This window comes from Lutra lutra, chromosome 8, assembly GCF_902655055.1.
Source record: "Lutra lutra chromosome 8, mLutLut1.2, whole genome shotgun sequence".
In the NCBI taxonomy this organism is placed as follows: Eukaryota; Metazoa; Chordata; class Mammalia; order Carnivora; family Mustelidae; genus Lutra; species Lutra lutra.
In genome coordinates, this window is record NC_062285.1 from 119,073,250 (window position 1) to 119,088,796 (window position 15,547).

Genomic DNA, 15,547 nt, shown 5'->3' on the forward strand with positions numbered 1-15,547 from the left:
ATTAGCCGCTTAGTACTGACATCTCCAGACCGGAGGTAAACACTGCTGTAACCTAAGAAATGGGCTGATAGAGCAGGTCAAGGACAATTTCCAGACTCCCACTACTTACGGCCCCCAAAGCCTGTGGGAAACTGCAGCGCTGGAATACTTGCTTAATTGTGTTTGTGTGAACTTGATCATATCGACTCTGTCACCCTTGGTGACTAGATTTCTAAATTGGTAATCTGTTACCTGTTGATTATTTTTCTTTGCCTTTATACTTGAAAATTTTCCTTTGGTTTCTGCCTGAATTATTCCCAATTGTTACTTTATTAACTCTTGGCTAATAAAAACAGAACTCTCTTTAAGGATGAGTAAACAGAAAAATCATGGAGCCCGGAGATCATACGAACAATTCTATGACGATTTGGAGTTGCCACTCTCCAAGATATATTCACAGAAAGGGGGGAAACCCAGATATGTGTTTCTAGATTCAAGTGACCATAGTTCTATGAAACCGAAGTCCACCAGTGAAAGGGGAATAATTTGAGATGAGGACAACCTGAAGAGAGGAAAAAAAAAATATGACTGAATTAATAATTATATCATGCAGGACCAGCATTTTGGACTTTACAGAATATAAAATCTGATATGGCAGTCATTTCTTGATCTGTTGGCTTTCCATACCTGAATATTAAAACAAGTATTTTAAAACAATAAAGAACATGCAACTCTTGATTTCAGGGTCATGAGTTCAAGCCCCACATTAGGCATGGAGCTTAATTTTAAAAAGAAAAAAAAAAAAAGACAAGAAAAGACTTGGTTCTTCCTTCTAAATACCCTTTTTCCTCAAAAGGAATTTTGTGTTATTAAGGGTGTAGGCTTTGGACTCAACATCAGCTACCTTTATATTCTTGCTGGGTGATCTTAGACAAGTTATTTAATTTCCGTATGCCCTAATTTCCTTCTAAAGTTGGAGGAGTAGTAATAATTTGTCTTTAGAAGTTTGCTGTTAGGAGTAAATAAAGTATTATAAAACATCCTTAAGGCCTGCCATATAAGCAACCCAAGAAATGTTAACTGTCTTACTATTTTCCAGCTTTGGCTATATGCCTTTCTAAAATATTGGCCTCTCTGAGGGCCCTCTTATCTTCTCTGTATTATCTCTAGCTCATCTTATCATCTCCTTATGATTCTATACCTGTACATTACCCTGTGCGTTTGCCACCATACCTATTTGCTAAAAGCTCAGATCTGTGCATTCAAACTTGGGCAATTTCCTGATCTCCAGACATTTTAGGTCTAAGTTATTCATCTTTGAGTATATCACAGGCTCTCTTCAGAATTTTGTTCTGCCACTATTTTATATTTAAGTAAATAGCATCACCTAATTGTCCAAACCAGAAATCTAGGTACGAGTCATGTTGGCCCCCCTCCCTTGCCAGCCACTTTCAAGCATAAATGGGTACTAACCAAATTTGGAGAGAAGGTATTCACAAACTAATGAATGTTGGTTATGTTTTGGGAGAGGGAGTAGAGGTGAAGGGTAGGATGAAGGTACTTTTTATATCTTTTGTTTTTTGAATTTTTATTTAAAAATAGCAAAACACTAAAAAAGAAAAGCTGCAAGGTTAGGCAGTTGAACTTAATTTCCTTTTATAGCTACGAAAAAAAGTTTATAACTTTTTCTTGACTATTCCCAGTGAGAACCTAATGGCAGAAAATTCCTGTAATTTAGTACCAGACATATAGTAGGTACTCAATAAATATTTGATTAATGATAAGTGAGCAAGTGATGATTGCCATGTGTTTCCCCTTTTCTAGCTAAGTGATTTTTCCAGTGGAATGCTGTTTGCACTCAGTCAATGGCACCCTAGAAGACAGCAGATAGTTGGTAAGAAACCAGAATCAGAATTTGACCAATAGGGGCGCCTGGGTGGCTAAGTGGGTTGGGCTGCTGCCTTCGGCTCGGGTCGTGGTCTCGGGGTCCTGGGATTGAGTCCCGCGTCGGACTCTCTGCTCGGCAGGGGGCCTGCTTCCCTCTCTCTCTCTCTCTGCCTGCCTCTCCGTCTACTTGTGATCTCTCTCTCTGTCAAATAAATAAATAAAAAATCTTAAAAAAAAAAAAAGAATTTGACCAATAGTTACTGTAGACTACAAAGTGCTTTTCTAAGAGTGTACAGCTCTGCGAACCACTCCTTCTGGGAAAGAGAAGGAGAGAGTCCAGAGGGTGCATCAGAGGTAGTGTGAAAAGAGCATCTACGGTTCTGTGGGCTGATCCTTAGCCTGATGCAGGTGCTTGGTAGTGAGCCTGTAGCACTGACTGGGATGTTCCTGTAACCAAAGGAAATCACTTTTGATAGCTGGTTCAAAAAAAATTTTTTTTAAGGTTTTATTTATTTATATGACAGAGAGAGATCACAAGTAGGCAGAGAGGCAGGCAGAGAGAGAGCAGGGGAAGCAGGCTCCCTGCTGAGCAGAGAGCCCGATGCGGGACTCGATCCCAGAACCCTGGGATCATGACCTGAGCTGAAGGCAGAGGCTTAACCCACTGAGCCACTCAGGCACCCCTGGTTAAAATTTTAATGTATAAATTTGGATGCAGTTATCTTGAAGATAACTCATTTCACTCTTAGAATGCCTGTTGAGGTTTAGATTACAAGTCATGGAAAAATAGCTAATTTCCCATTTTGGTTTTTGCCTTTTTAATCTATCATTCTCCCAGAATAAAAAGTAAGGAAAAGAGCTGCTGGGCTACTTATTTCTTGTGAAATTTTTCAGTCTGATTCCTTATGCTCTAAAACAAGGTTTTTCAACCTCAGCACTATTGACAGTTTGAGCTGACAAGGAGTGGGGTTTCTCCTGTGCATTGTAGGATGTTACATAGCATCCCTCACCTCTGCCCACTCTATGCCAGTACCATTCCTCCCCTCCTCAGTTCTAACAACCAAAAATATCTTAAGACCTTGAAGTTGGAGGATGGGGGCAAAATCTACTTTGAGGACTTCTGCTCTGTAGGAACATACTGTTTGGTTTTGGTTTTGGTTTTTTGTTTTTAACTGTCTTAATGCTCTTTTTAAAACATGGTCTAAAAGTCACATAATTGAGCCTTGCTTATTCCTCAAACTTTTCATTAGTCAGTGGAAAGTGAATATGAATGATTGACATTGAAAGGTAATTATTCATTTATTTGTATCTCCACTGAGACTGGTAACTTCAAATCTTATTGCTAGAGGATGTCTTTGACATTTGTTATACTTGGTGGTAGTATTGAGTGACCTGGTCATTGTTGCAGATAATTTGCAAGTGCAAATATTTGCCCTATAGTATATGAACACTTTTTATGAATACATAGAGTATTATGTGCATGTGTTATAGTATGTTAGTTGGTGCTGGTGTGGTTTTATTTAAAGATATAACTAAATTAACATTTGCTTTTTGTTATACTCTCTTTATATTAGAAGCTCTACTACCATTATATGGAAGTTTGAAAAGACACAGATGTTCTGTTCTAAAATTTAATAAGCTTATCTTTTCCCCACATTAAAAGAAAAAGTTGAATTTTCTCAATTTTACATTTTTTTGCATGTTACTTTCTTAAATCATTTATACCAGATTCTAGGAAAACTTGACATCTGATTATTTATTTATTTATCTATTTGTTTAAATTCAAGTAAGTTAACATATAGTGTTGTATTGGTTTCAGGAGTAAAATTTAGTGATTAACCACTTACCTATAACATGCAGTGCTCATCACAAATGCCTTCCTTAATGCCCATGATGAATTTAGCCCATCCCCCTACCCACTACACCACCAGCAACCTTCCCTTTGTTTTCTGTAATTAAAAGTGACTAATGGTTTGCCTCCCTCTGTTTTTTCTTACTTTATTTCTCCTTCCCTTCCCCTATGTTCGTTCACCTGTTTTATTTCTTAAATTCCACATATGAGTGAAATCTTAGGGTATTTGTCCTTCTCTGACTGACCAATTTTCCTTAGCATAATACCTTCTAGTTCTATCCATGTCACTGCAAATGACAAGATTTCATTCTTTTTGATGGCCAAGTAATATTCCATTATATATATACACCATATTTTGTTTATCCATTCATCAGTCAATGGACAGTCGGGCTCTTTCCATAATTTGGCTGTTGTTGATAGCACTGCTATAAACATTGGGAGTGCATGTGCTCCTTTGGATGAGCATTTTTGTATCCTTTGGATAAATACCTAGTAGTGCAATTGCTGGGTCATAGGGTAGTAATGTATTTAACTTTTTGAGGAATCTCCATGCTGTTTTCCAGAGTGGCTGCACCAGCTTGCATTCCCACCAGCAGTGCAAAAGGGTTTCTCTTCCTCTGCATCCTCACTAATACCTGTTGTTTCCTGAGTTGTTAATTTAAGCCATTCTGGCCAGTATGAGATGGTATCTCATTATGGTTTTGATTTCCCTGATGTTGAGTCATGTTCCTTTTTTTTTTTTTTTTTTTTTTTTTCAATCTGTCTGTTAGCCGTTTGTATATCTTCTCTAGAGAAATGTCTGTTCATGTCTTCTGCCCATTTCTTAACGGGACTATGTATTTCTTAGATGTCGAGTTTGATTGGTTCTTTATAGATTCTAGATACTCCCTTTGTCCACTAGGTCATTTGCAAATATCTTCTCCCATTCTGTTGATTGCCTTTTAGTTTTGTTAATTGTTTCCTTTACTGTTTCCTTCACTGTGCAGAAGCTTTTTATCTTGATGAGGTCCCAATAGTTCATTTTTGCTTTTTCCCTTGCCTCCAGAGACGTATCAAGTAAGAAGTTGCTATGGCCAAGGTCAGAGAGGTTGCCGCCAATTTTCTCCCCTAGGATTTTATGGTTTCCTGTCTTACAATTAAGTCTTTCATTCATTTTGAGTTTATTTTTGTGTATGGAGTAAGAAAGTGGTCCAGTTTCATTTTTCTGCATTTCACTGTCCAGTGTTCCCAATACCATTTGTTGAAAAGGCTTTTTTTTCCCCCTCATTCGATATTCTTTCCTCCTTTGTTGAAGATTAGTTGACCATATAGTGTGGGTCCATTTCTGGGTTCTCTATTCTGTTCCATTGATCTGTGTGTCTGTTTTTGTGTCAGTACCATGCTGTATCGATGATGACAGCTTTGTAATAGAGCTTGAAGCCTAAGATTATGATGCCTCCCGCTTTGCTTTTCTTTTTCAACATTACTTTGGCTCTTTGGGGTCTTTTCCGGTTCCATACAAATTTTAGGATTATTTGTTCTAATTCTGTGAGAAATGCTAGTGTTATTTTGATCAATTTTGCATTGAATGCGTTGATTGCTTTGGGTAGTATAGAGATTTAACAATATTTGTTCTTCCAATCCATGAGCATGGAATGTTTTTCTATTTCTTTGTGCTTCAATTTCTTTCAATGTTCTATAGTTTTCAGCATACAGATCTTTTAACTGGCATCTGACTTTTTAAAACTAACAATGGACTTTAAAATTATACATAAAAAGAAAGAATAATACAGTGAAAGTTCCGTGTACCCAGCTTCAGCTTGAGCAGGTGTTAACATTTTGCCAAAATGATCTGTTCCTCTTCCACCCCAACCTTTTTTCTTAGACTCTTTCAGAGTCTAAGATCCCAGACATTACCTAATTTCACCTGTAAGTACTTTCTTATACATCTCTAACAGATCAGTATGTTCTCTTTTTTAAAAAATGCTAACTCCCCATATAATTATTTAATAGAATTAGTAATAATTCCCTAATATTGTCACCAGCTAGACCCTAAGACCTGACCTTCACTACTCACCTGCTTCTACCTACTGACTTTTGTCCCACATTATTCCTTAAGTTCTTCTTTCAAGCTTATCTTTTAGGTTAGGCAAAAGAACTGAAGGGGGGGGCGCCTGGGTGGCTCAGTGGGTTAAGCCGCTGCCTTCAGCTCAGGTCATGATCTCAGGGTCCTGGGATCGAGTCCCACATCGGGCTCTCTGCTGGGCAGGGAGCCTGCTTCCTTCTCTCTCTCTGCTTGCCTCTCTGTCTGCTTGTGATCTCTCTCTGTCAAATAAATAAAATCTTAAAAAAAAAAAAAAGAACTGAAGGGCATAACATCCCATGATATAAACTAAAACTACCCCTCAAGCAGTATGGACTGCCTGGACAAACAATTCCGTACAGCCCAGATCACCCAGACTGGTTTGAATTTAACTCTCAGCTTGTACTTACACGGTTGGACCATGTGTGGAGTGACGAACAATTACCTTTACCTCATTCTAATACTAAAACTTCCATCCAAGAAGGAGCACAAGCCTCATTTATAGAACATAAGATATATATGGGCATGTTTCCTTTTTTTTTTTTTTTAAGATTTTATTTATTTATTTCACAGAGAGAGAGCACATGCAGGGGAGTGGCAGGGAGAGGGAGAATCAAGCTTCCCGCCGAGCAGGGAGCCCCATGTGGGGTTGATGACTCAAGCTGAAGGCAGATGCTTAACTGACTGAGTCCCCCAGCTATCCCTGTAGTCATGTTTCCTTAAGACACATGCCCTGCCTTATGCCTGTCTTTAGTGGTGACAAGGCACCCCTATCTAAATATTCATTCTAATGCTAAATAAAAGAAACCAGTTTTCCCTTGTTCGGGGCATCAGCCTTTGGAAGTTATTCCCCATGATCTCCTTATTTGCTGCAAGTAAAGTTTCCTTTGTGTGACAACTCACCTGGTGTAATTCCTGTCTGTGACTCACCAAGGAACAAACTCACATTAGTTCAGTTATAGTATCACCTAATGGCTAGTCTGCATTTGGATTCTGAGTATCTTAAGAAATGTCTTCTTGGGGCACCTGGGTGGCTCAGTGGGTTAAAGCCTCTGCTTTCAGCTCAGGTCATGATCCCAGGGTCCTGGGATGGAGCCCCGCATCAGGCTCTCTGCTCAGCGGGGAGCCTGCTTCCTCCTCTCTCTCTGCCTGCCTCTCTGCCTACTTGGGATCTCTATGTCAAATAAATAAATGTTTAAAAATTAAAAAAAAAATGTCTTCTTAAAATTGTTCAAACCAGGATCTAAACAAAACCCATACATCACATTTGAGTGATATGTCCCTTTAGTCTTAAGCAGTTTTCTCCACTTCCTCCACCTTTATTATATCACTTATTTGTTGAAGAAACTGGGTAATTTGCTATGTAGAATTTCTGTATTTTGGCATTGACTAATTGCATAGGATAACATGGCATTTGATTTAGCACAAACTATAATAGTATAGCATATTACTTTTTTACCTTGTTTGTCAGAGAACATCATGAGTTTTGTTTTAGCACTTTAACAAATTTAAGAAATCCGTAGCACCCTTATTTTGTACTTAAGGAAGAGCTGGGACCAAGAGAGGATTTTCCAGAAACATAGCAGAAGACTCAGTATTTTCCTTGGTAGTTGAAAGCAATGGTCCTATCAGAAGTATCATATGATGAAACATTAGCGAGGACCTCACCTGTTTTGTTTTGTTTTCTTCCCTGTGCCTAGATATTGCCTGGCATATAGAAGATGTTCAGTAGTATTTATTATTGAATGAGTTGCTTAATTCTGTCATGTTGTCATGTTGCCTGTTCCCTCTCCAGCCTAGAACCTGGAAGGTTACAACTTATTTTCTCTGTAATGTTTAAAGCAGTTTAGAAGAGGGCCACCAGAGTGGCTTAGTCGGTTAAGCGTCTATTTTTTTTTTAAGATTTTACTTAATTTATTTGCGAGAGAGAGAGAGTGAGAGAGAGAGAGAGAGAGAGAGAGAGAGAGAGAGAGAGAGCATGTGTGGAGAAAGGTCATCGGGAGAAGCAGACTCCCTGCCAAGCAGGGAGCCCAGTGTGGGACTGTATTCCGGTACTCCAGTATCATGACCTGGGCTGAAGGCAGTCCCTTAACCTGAGTCACCCAGGCGCCCCAAGTGTCTTGACTCTTGATTTCGGCTCAGGTCGTGATCTCAGGGTTGTGGATCGAGCCCCATGACAGGCTCTGTGCTGACATGGAGTATGGAGCCTGCTTAAGAATCTCTCTCTCGGAGCGTCTGGGTGGCTCAGTGGGTTAAAGCCTCTGCTTTCGGTTCGGGTCGTGATCCCAGAGTCCTGGGATCGAGCCCCACATTGGGCTCTCTGCTCAGCAGGGAGCCTGCTTCCCTTCCTCTCTCTCTGCCTGCCTCTCTGCCTACCTATGATCTCTGTCTGTCAGATAAATAAATAAAATCTTAAAAAAAAAAAAATAATCTCTCTCTCCCGTTGCCCCTGCCCAACGCATGTGCACGCTCTTTCTCTAAAACGAAAAAAATAAATAAGTCAGTTTAGAAGAGAGAACAATGATGAAAGTATTTTACCCATCACTTCAATGTTGGCACCAGTTTATCTTCCTTTTTAAATGCAGACCAGCAATATGTTACTGGCAAACCAGCAATATGGTACCGGCACTTCTATAGAAAGTACCACAAATCATGCAGAAAGCAAACAATGCATTAAATGAGTGTTTCAAGCTTGATATATCCTTCGGTGTGGGATCCGTTATCTTCAGTGGGTGGGTGGGCATGAGGTGCTGGTAGTCTCTGACTTAAATGAGTCATTTTCTTGAAGTGCTTATTCAGCAAAAATGTTGGGGTTTCCTGTCTATTTTTGTTTATTTTTCTTACAAAAGTATGTTTCAGCCATCAGAAAAATCTCAGCACAACTAGAGACTCTTGGCTGTCTTTCATTTAGCAAAATTCTTTCTGGTGCTATGATGTGTGTTTTCTGTCAGCTAAAATTTACAGGAATAGTGAACCACAAGGATTTCCTGAGGAGCAGCTCCCACATGCTGTGTCTGAGGTTTCTCATATTTCTTTTGGCAACAATAACATTCTCCAATACGACAAAATTATAGTTTGAGTCCAGTGCTAATAATTTCTCTTCAAAAAAAAACTTAACTGAACCATTTGTGGTTCTGTTTTGCTTGAACTCAGGAAAAAGGTTATAACAGAAAATTACCTATCATCACCTACTCTGCCTTACCCTCCACAAAAAAAGCCCCTTTCTGAGGCTGCCATCAACCTATAATAAACACTATATGAAACATAGAAATTTCAGTGTATTTGTTTATAAGCCTAATAGCCCCAGACCGTAAATACAGTGGTTAGGGCTGTTGCAATGGGCGATCACATTTTAATATTAACACATTTGCCTTTTCACTCTCATTTGTGTATTGAATATGAAAAGCTCATCAGTATGGTTTCATATTCAATACTTAATTAACTTTTTCAAAACTATCACTTGTCGAGTTTCGTTATAGCTATTCTTTGTTAATGCAGTTAGCAGGAAAGACTGTTAAAATACTCCCTTTCCAGGGGCGCCTGGGTGGCTCGGTGGGTTAAGCCTCTGCCTTCTGCCCAGGCCATGATCCCAGGGTTCTGGGATTGAGCCCCACATCGGGCTCTCTGTTCATCGGGGAGCCTGCTTCTCCCTCTCTCTCTGCCTCCCTCTCTGCCTACTTGTGATCTATCTGTCAAATAAATAAATACATAAATAAATAAACCTTTAAAAAAAAAATACTCCCTTTCCAAGGGCGCCTGGGTGGCTCAGTAGGTTAAGCCTTTGCCTTCAGCTCAGGTCATGTTCCCAGGGTCCTGGGATTGAGCCCCGCATCGGGCTCTCTGCTCAGCAGGAAGCCTGCTTCCCTCTCTCTGTCTGCTTGCCTTTCTGCCTACTTGTGATCTCTGTCTGTCAAATAAGTAAATAAAATCTTAAAAAAAAAAAAAATTCCCTTTCCGGGGCACCTGGATGTCTCAGTCGGTTAAGCATTTGAAGTCACGATCTCAGGGTCCTGGGATCAAGCCCCATGTTGGGCTCTCTGCTCAGCAGGGAGTCGGCCTCTTCCTCTCTCTTTGATTCTCCTCCATTTGTGCTCTCTCCATCTCTGTCTGTCTCAAATAAATAAATAAATAAATAAAATCTTTAAAAAAATAAAATACTCCCTTTCCAACCATTTATCTTTATTTGTTTGTTTAAGTAGGCTCCATGCTGGACTTGAAGCCCAGTGTGGGGCTTGAACTCACCACCCTGAGATCATAAGACCTGAGCTGGTATGGAGTCAGATGCATAACCAACTGAGCTACCAAGGCTCCCCCAACTAATTACCTGTTTAAGGCTTGATTTTCTCTTTCTTTCTTTCTTTCTTTCTTTCTTTCTCTCTCTTTCTTTTTTTTTTTTTTAAGGCTTTACAGTGAGAGAAACAGAGAGAGAGCACATCCAAGGGGAGCAGCAGGCAGAGGGAGAAGGAGAAGCAGGTCCCTGCTGAGCAAGGAGCCGGATATGGGATTCCATCCCAGGACCCTGCAATCATGACCTGAGTCTAAGGCAGACGCTTAACCAACTGAGCCACCCACGTGCCCCAAAGCTTGATTTTCCATATATACTTCACCCAGAACAATAAATTGCAATACATTGAATGAAGAAGCATAAAAGAATCCAGTTATCTCCTATTAAGCCAGATAATGAGGAGACTTGCAAAAAATGTAAAATAATCCACTTTGCTCAGTACATTTTTTTTCATTTTGGAAAAAATTTTTTTCATTAAGTTTGTATTATTACATTAGTATTATAATGAGTTTATTGTCATTTTAAGTAAATTAATAATACTTTAAAAATTTTTTAGTTTTAATTTCTAATATAATTTAGACATCCACAAAAACTCTTTCAGGCTCTCAATAATTTTTATAACCTTAAACAGGTTTTGAGACCCACAAAAATCTGTGAAACACTAGTCATGATTTGGTTTTCTAAGATCTGTCAAATAGTACACAGGTTATTTGGTAGTTTTGGAGAAAAAGTGATAGTAATGTTAACCCCCAAACATTTTTTTTAAACTAATAAAATAATAATTTTACCAAAAATCCCTTTGTACTCTTAAAAATCACTCATGTGCTACGAGGTCCATTTTGATCAGTTCATCTTGGCTGATGTTCAGTTCGTTAACTAAAGAATCTTTGTTTTTCATTTGTGTGTTAACATTGGTTAAATTTTACAGTTTATTTTGGCTCAAAAGTGATTGAAGCATAGAAATGAAACAGTAAAATAAATGCTACAACTCAGGATACTATCATAAACAATGAATAAGAGCTTTAGAGTTCATACAGTCTGAGTTTATATGTGTTAGAAAGTGGTCTGATTTGTAGAAGCAGTCCAAAAGAGAAAGTTCAAATATGAAATATGATGGTAACTGGAATTACATTCTGTCAGACCGGCAATGCCTTCATCCCTAGTCTCCGAAGATTTTCTACTCTGAAATTTTTCAAATACTTAGTTACATAAAGCCATGAAACAAAGCACAGTGATAGCCTTGGCAAGTCAGAATTTCCCAGAACTGTAAAACAGTTCTTTCTAGGGAGAAAATGTTAAATTCTATCAGTAAAGATGGGGAAGAAACCGGAACTACTAAAGCATCATTCATAGTTGCATAGCTCAAAGAGATGGGTGTCACACCTTTGACAAGAACGTCGTGAAACCAACCAAAAAGTTAATGAAAAGTTTAACATTAGTTAGAAAAAGCAGAATAAGGTAATGAAGAAATTACTGTATCAGATGACACCATTGGACATTATTGGTATTATTCAAAGTAAATAATTAATGCTGCTGTTTTCTGCAAAATGTGAAGTAGCAGGTGTTCCAGCTTATGGTGTTCCCAACTGAGTAATGCTCTTAGTTGATGTGCAGAATATATACGGAGAACAAAGTATTCATTGTTTCTCTTCTGTTTAATCACGTTTAGAAGTATGTACAGATAATCCATGTTGTTATTTTGTGAGCTGTGACATAAACTGGAAAAGGAAGGGACTTTGGGGTCAGTGCTGACACAGCATCAGCCAAGTGTGTAGTAAGAAAGGTACTAGAATTTGAATGAAAAGAAGTTTGACTCCATCCCCTCCCGCCAAGCCTCTTGTCAGAAAACAGGTAGCAATCAAGAATATGCCTCAATATATCGACTGAGTCTTTAATTAGAACAGGAGTCGGGGTGCCTGGGTGGCTCAGTGGGTTAAAGCCTCTGCCTTCAGCTCAGGTCATGGTCCCAGGGTCCTGGGATCGAGCCTGGCATTGGGCTCTCTGCTCGGCAGGGACCCTGCTTCCCTCTCTCTCTCTCTCTCTCTCTATCTCTCTGCCTACTTGTGATCTCTGTCTGTCAAATAAATAAATAAGCTTAAAAAAATAAAAAAGAACAGGAGTCAGCAAACTAGCTGTTGGGCCAGGTTTGTCCTCTGTTCCCTACCTGTTTTTCTGTGACTGGTGAACAAAGAGTGGACTTTACATTTCTAAATGGTTGGGGAAAATATCAAAAGAATGGTGCTTTGTGACACATAGAAATTATAAGAAGTTCAGTATTTCCATAAATAAAGTTTTATTGGAGCATAACCACACTCACTGGTTTATGTATTGTTGTGGCTGCTTTTGCACTACAGCAGCAGGATTGATTAGTTACGATCGAGACCATATGGCCTGCAAAGTGAGAAATATTTACTGCCTGGCCTTTTACAGAAAAACTTTGACAACCCTGGAATTAGAGTAACTCCACTTTGATCCATCTTATTTATTGTTTTTCCCCATGGGAGTTCACTTGAAGAAAGGGTTCTACGGCCTTAAAAACAAGCTTTGTTGGTTTTTTGTTTTTTGTTTTTAAGTATGTAAACTTTTCAAAAGGTCACCCCGACCGAACAAGCATTCTTGTTCTTTTGCCACTCTGGGGGCAGAGCAGGGTGGAGCTCGCAATTCATTTTGGAAATCCTTGAGTGATTCAAGGCAATATTTGAGGATACATTATGGGTGATACGAAGATTAACCATTTGTGCCGCCAGAGATTTAAGTCTGGTAGAGAGATAAACGTACTTCTCCTTTTGTTATAATTTTTTGCATATTTTTCTCAAAAGAACGTTAAACATAGCTTTAAAAGGAGGCATTTTTTTTTCAATTTTGAAAGTTTTTTTTTAATTATTTTTATTATCCTATAATGATTATTTGCCCCAGGGGTACAGGTTGTGAATCATCAGGCTTACACGTTTCACAAAAGGAGGCATTTTATGTATCTTTTATTCTCTCAAGTTGATACCCAGTAAATTGCTACCAGTATAAGCAAATTCCCACTGCTTCTCATTTTCCCAAACTCAGGGACATAGTCCCTAAAAACATTGGTCTCATTTAACTGCCTTTCCTCTGTTTGCATAGCATCCAAAACAATCCTGCAATTAATGATTTACTTGATGTTTCTGTACTAAACTATAAGGAAGTTTCCCTGGTGTCTTCCTCTCTAGTATGCTATACTATCTAAAATAACACAGTCCCTAATATTTCAGAGTATTGGCTTTGGAGTCAGACCTATCCTGCATTCCTTCTCTGAGTGAATCTGTTTCCTCTTCTATGAAATGGGAATTAACAATAACAATGATAACAATGATCATAATACTTTTTTAGGGTTTGTTGTGAACCTTAAGTGAAATGATGCATGGGTTGCCTGCGTGGCTCAGTCGGTTAAATGTCTGCCTTCTGCTTAGGTCATGATCCCAGGGTCCTGGGATTGAGTCCCGCACTGGGCTCCCTGCTCAGTGGAGAGCCTGCCTCTCCCTCTCCCTTGCTGCTCCCCCGCTTGTGCTCTCTCTGTCTCTCTCTGTCAAATAATTAAATAAAATCTTAAAAAAAAAAAAAAAAACGATGCAAGTAGAGTGCTAGTTAAGTTTTTGCCACATGGTACTATGTTAGTTGTGTTGCTGTTTACTATAGTTTTGGTGGTGGTTGTTATTTTATCTCTACTACCTAACATAAGGTCTTTTTTAAAGTATTAAATATTTTTGTTGAATGGAGTCAAGGTTTATTTTTAAAGAAGACTGAAAAAGTTAAAATTAAAGTTTGCTGTTGATGCAGAAAATTGTCCCATAGGTTTTCGTCTAACAGTGATGCTTATGTATTTGATGAGATTGGAGTTTTTTTGTTTTGGGTGTTTTTTGGTTTTTTTGTTTGTTGGTTGATTGGTTGGTTTTTTGGGTTTTTTGGGTTTTTTCGGTCTGTTCCAAAACCTGTGCTGTTTCCACCTGGCTTATATAAAGTTGAAGTGTAAATTGAGTGATTACTATGGGCCAGGTATTGTTCTAAGTGCTTGTATATATTTAGTCCATATAAGAGCCCTATGAACTAGGTCTTATTTTTATTCCTATTTTAAGATGAGACAGCTGAAACACAGGATTATAAACTGTCATCGGATACTCAGCCAGTAAGATGCACAGTTGGGATTTGAACATATAGTCTGGCTCCAGAGTTTGTGTTCTTAACCACCATGTTCTAATGCTTTTATTACCCAGAGTCTCTTGTTTGCCATATGGTTGTATGTAAGATACAGCTTATTTTAGGTAAATTTCTTGGAGTTTTAAGTTAGTTTACAGTGTTGGGCATGTTGTAGATAATACATACGTGTGCCGGAACAAGTTAATGAATATGATGGTATGATAAAATTATAATTAGTGCAGTATAATTATTGCTTAATTCTTAGCTTCAAGTAATAACTGCTTTTCACCTTAGGCCCTCTTAGCCAGGCTTGGCTATTTTGAAGCAATCTACTCTAATAGTACAAATATTTGGGCAAAGAAATTGCTTAACAAATCTATTTATATTCCTAAATTCATTTTTTCTTGCTGGTACCCACTCAGAAAAATCTGTGTTTTTCCTTTTTTGGGTCTCTCTGTTGAATTGTTTGTAGATTTTTTTTTTTTTAATGTTAGTTGGCATTGTGACAGATAATTCACTTTTTAAAAGATGAAGCCTTAAAGAATTCATGCATACTGGTCATGATAGTGAAGTTTGGTGTTGAGTTTGGCCTCCTAAACTTTTGAAGTAGTAACAAAATTGTAATTTGCTTCATTTTATATGTCTCTTTCAGAATTCTCCACTTTACCAGTACTTACAGGATCTGGGACACACAGACTTTGAAATATGTTCTTCTCTGTCACCAAAACTGGAAAAAGGCACAGTGACAGAGGGACAACAAAAGCCTCCTGCCAGAGCCCTGCCAAAAGTAAGAAAGCATGTTCATTCTTTATGATTAATCTTTTGTTCTTCACCTCACTGATTATTTAAACTGCCTTTACTCTTACCCTTGTAGGAAAAAAAAAAAAAAAAACCACAACAAAAATTTTGTAAGCACCTTCATGTCCTCTCCGACACTGGTTAAGACTTTATTTTTTATTTCATCAGTAGTACAGAACTGTTTAGATAAATATAAATCTTGCTGTTCTGTACTATCTCAGTAATTTCTATAATGAATAGAAATTAATATGATTGAGGATTAAAATATATTAATTCTTTAAATATTGAACTTGTTTGGAGGGAACCAGAAAAATACATGCAAACCTTAATGAGAACTCAACCATTAGTACTTTTATATTAATTAGAATTTTTTTCTTTATATATTGTTTTGAAAGAGAGCACAAGTTATAAGAAAGCAAACTGATAACATATTTCATAAGCAATTTCAAGGATCTGTGATGGAGTGGGTATATTTACCTCAGTTTGTGACGCCCTTTATATATATGCAGTATCCTCTTAT

General features: G+C 38.2%; 1 protein-coding gene across 7 annotated transcripts in view; it reads left to right on the top strand.

Annotated features, from left to right (window-relative positions):
• Positions 1 to 15,547, top strand: part of VEZT (vezatin, adherens junctions transmembrane protein) — a 76,357-nt gene that overhangs the window by 19,418 nt on the left and 41,392 nt on the right. For 3 of the 7 annotated variants that reach the window (XM_047739618.1, XM_047739613.1, XM_047739619.1), the window contains exon 2: positions 14,882 to 15,016. In XM_047739618.1, coding sequence (XP_047595574.1) covers positions 14,882 to 15,016 — 135 coding nt within the window. Of the gene's footprint in view, positions 1 to 14,879; positions 15,017 to 15,547 lie in introns of those variants that run through there. The other 4 variants (XM_047739615.1, XM_047739614.1, XM_047739620.1 and 1 more) reach the window with 3 other exon arrangements.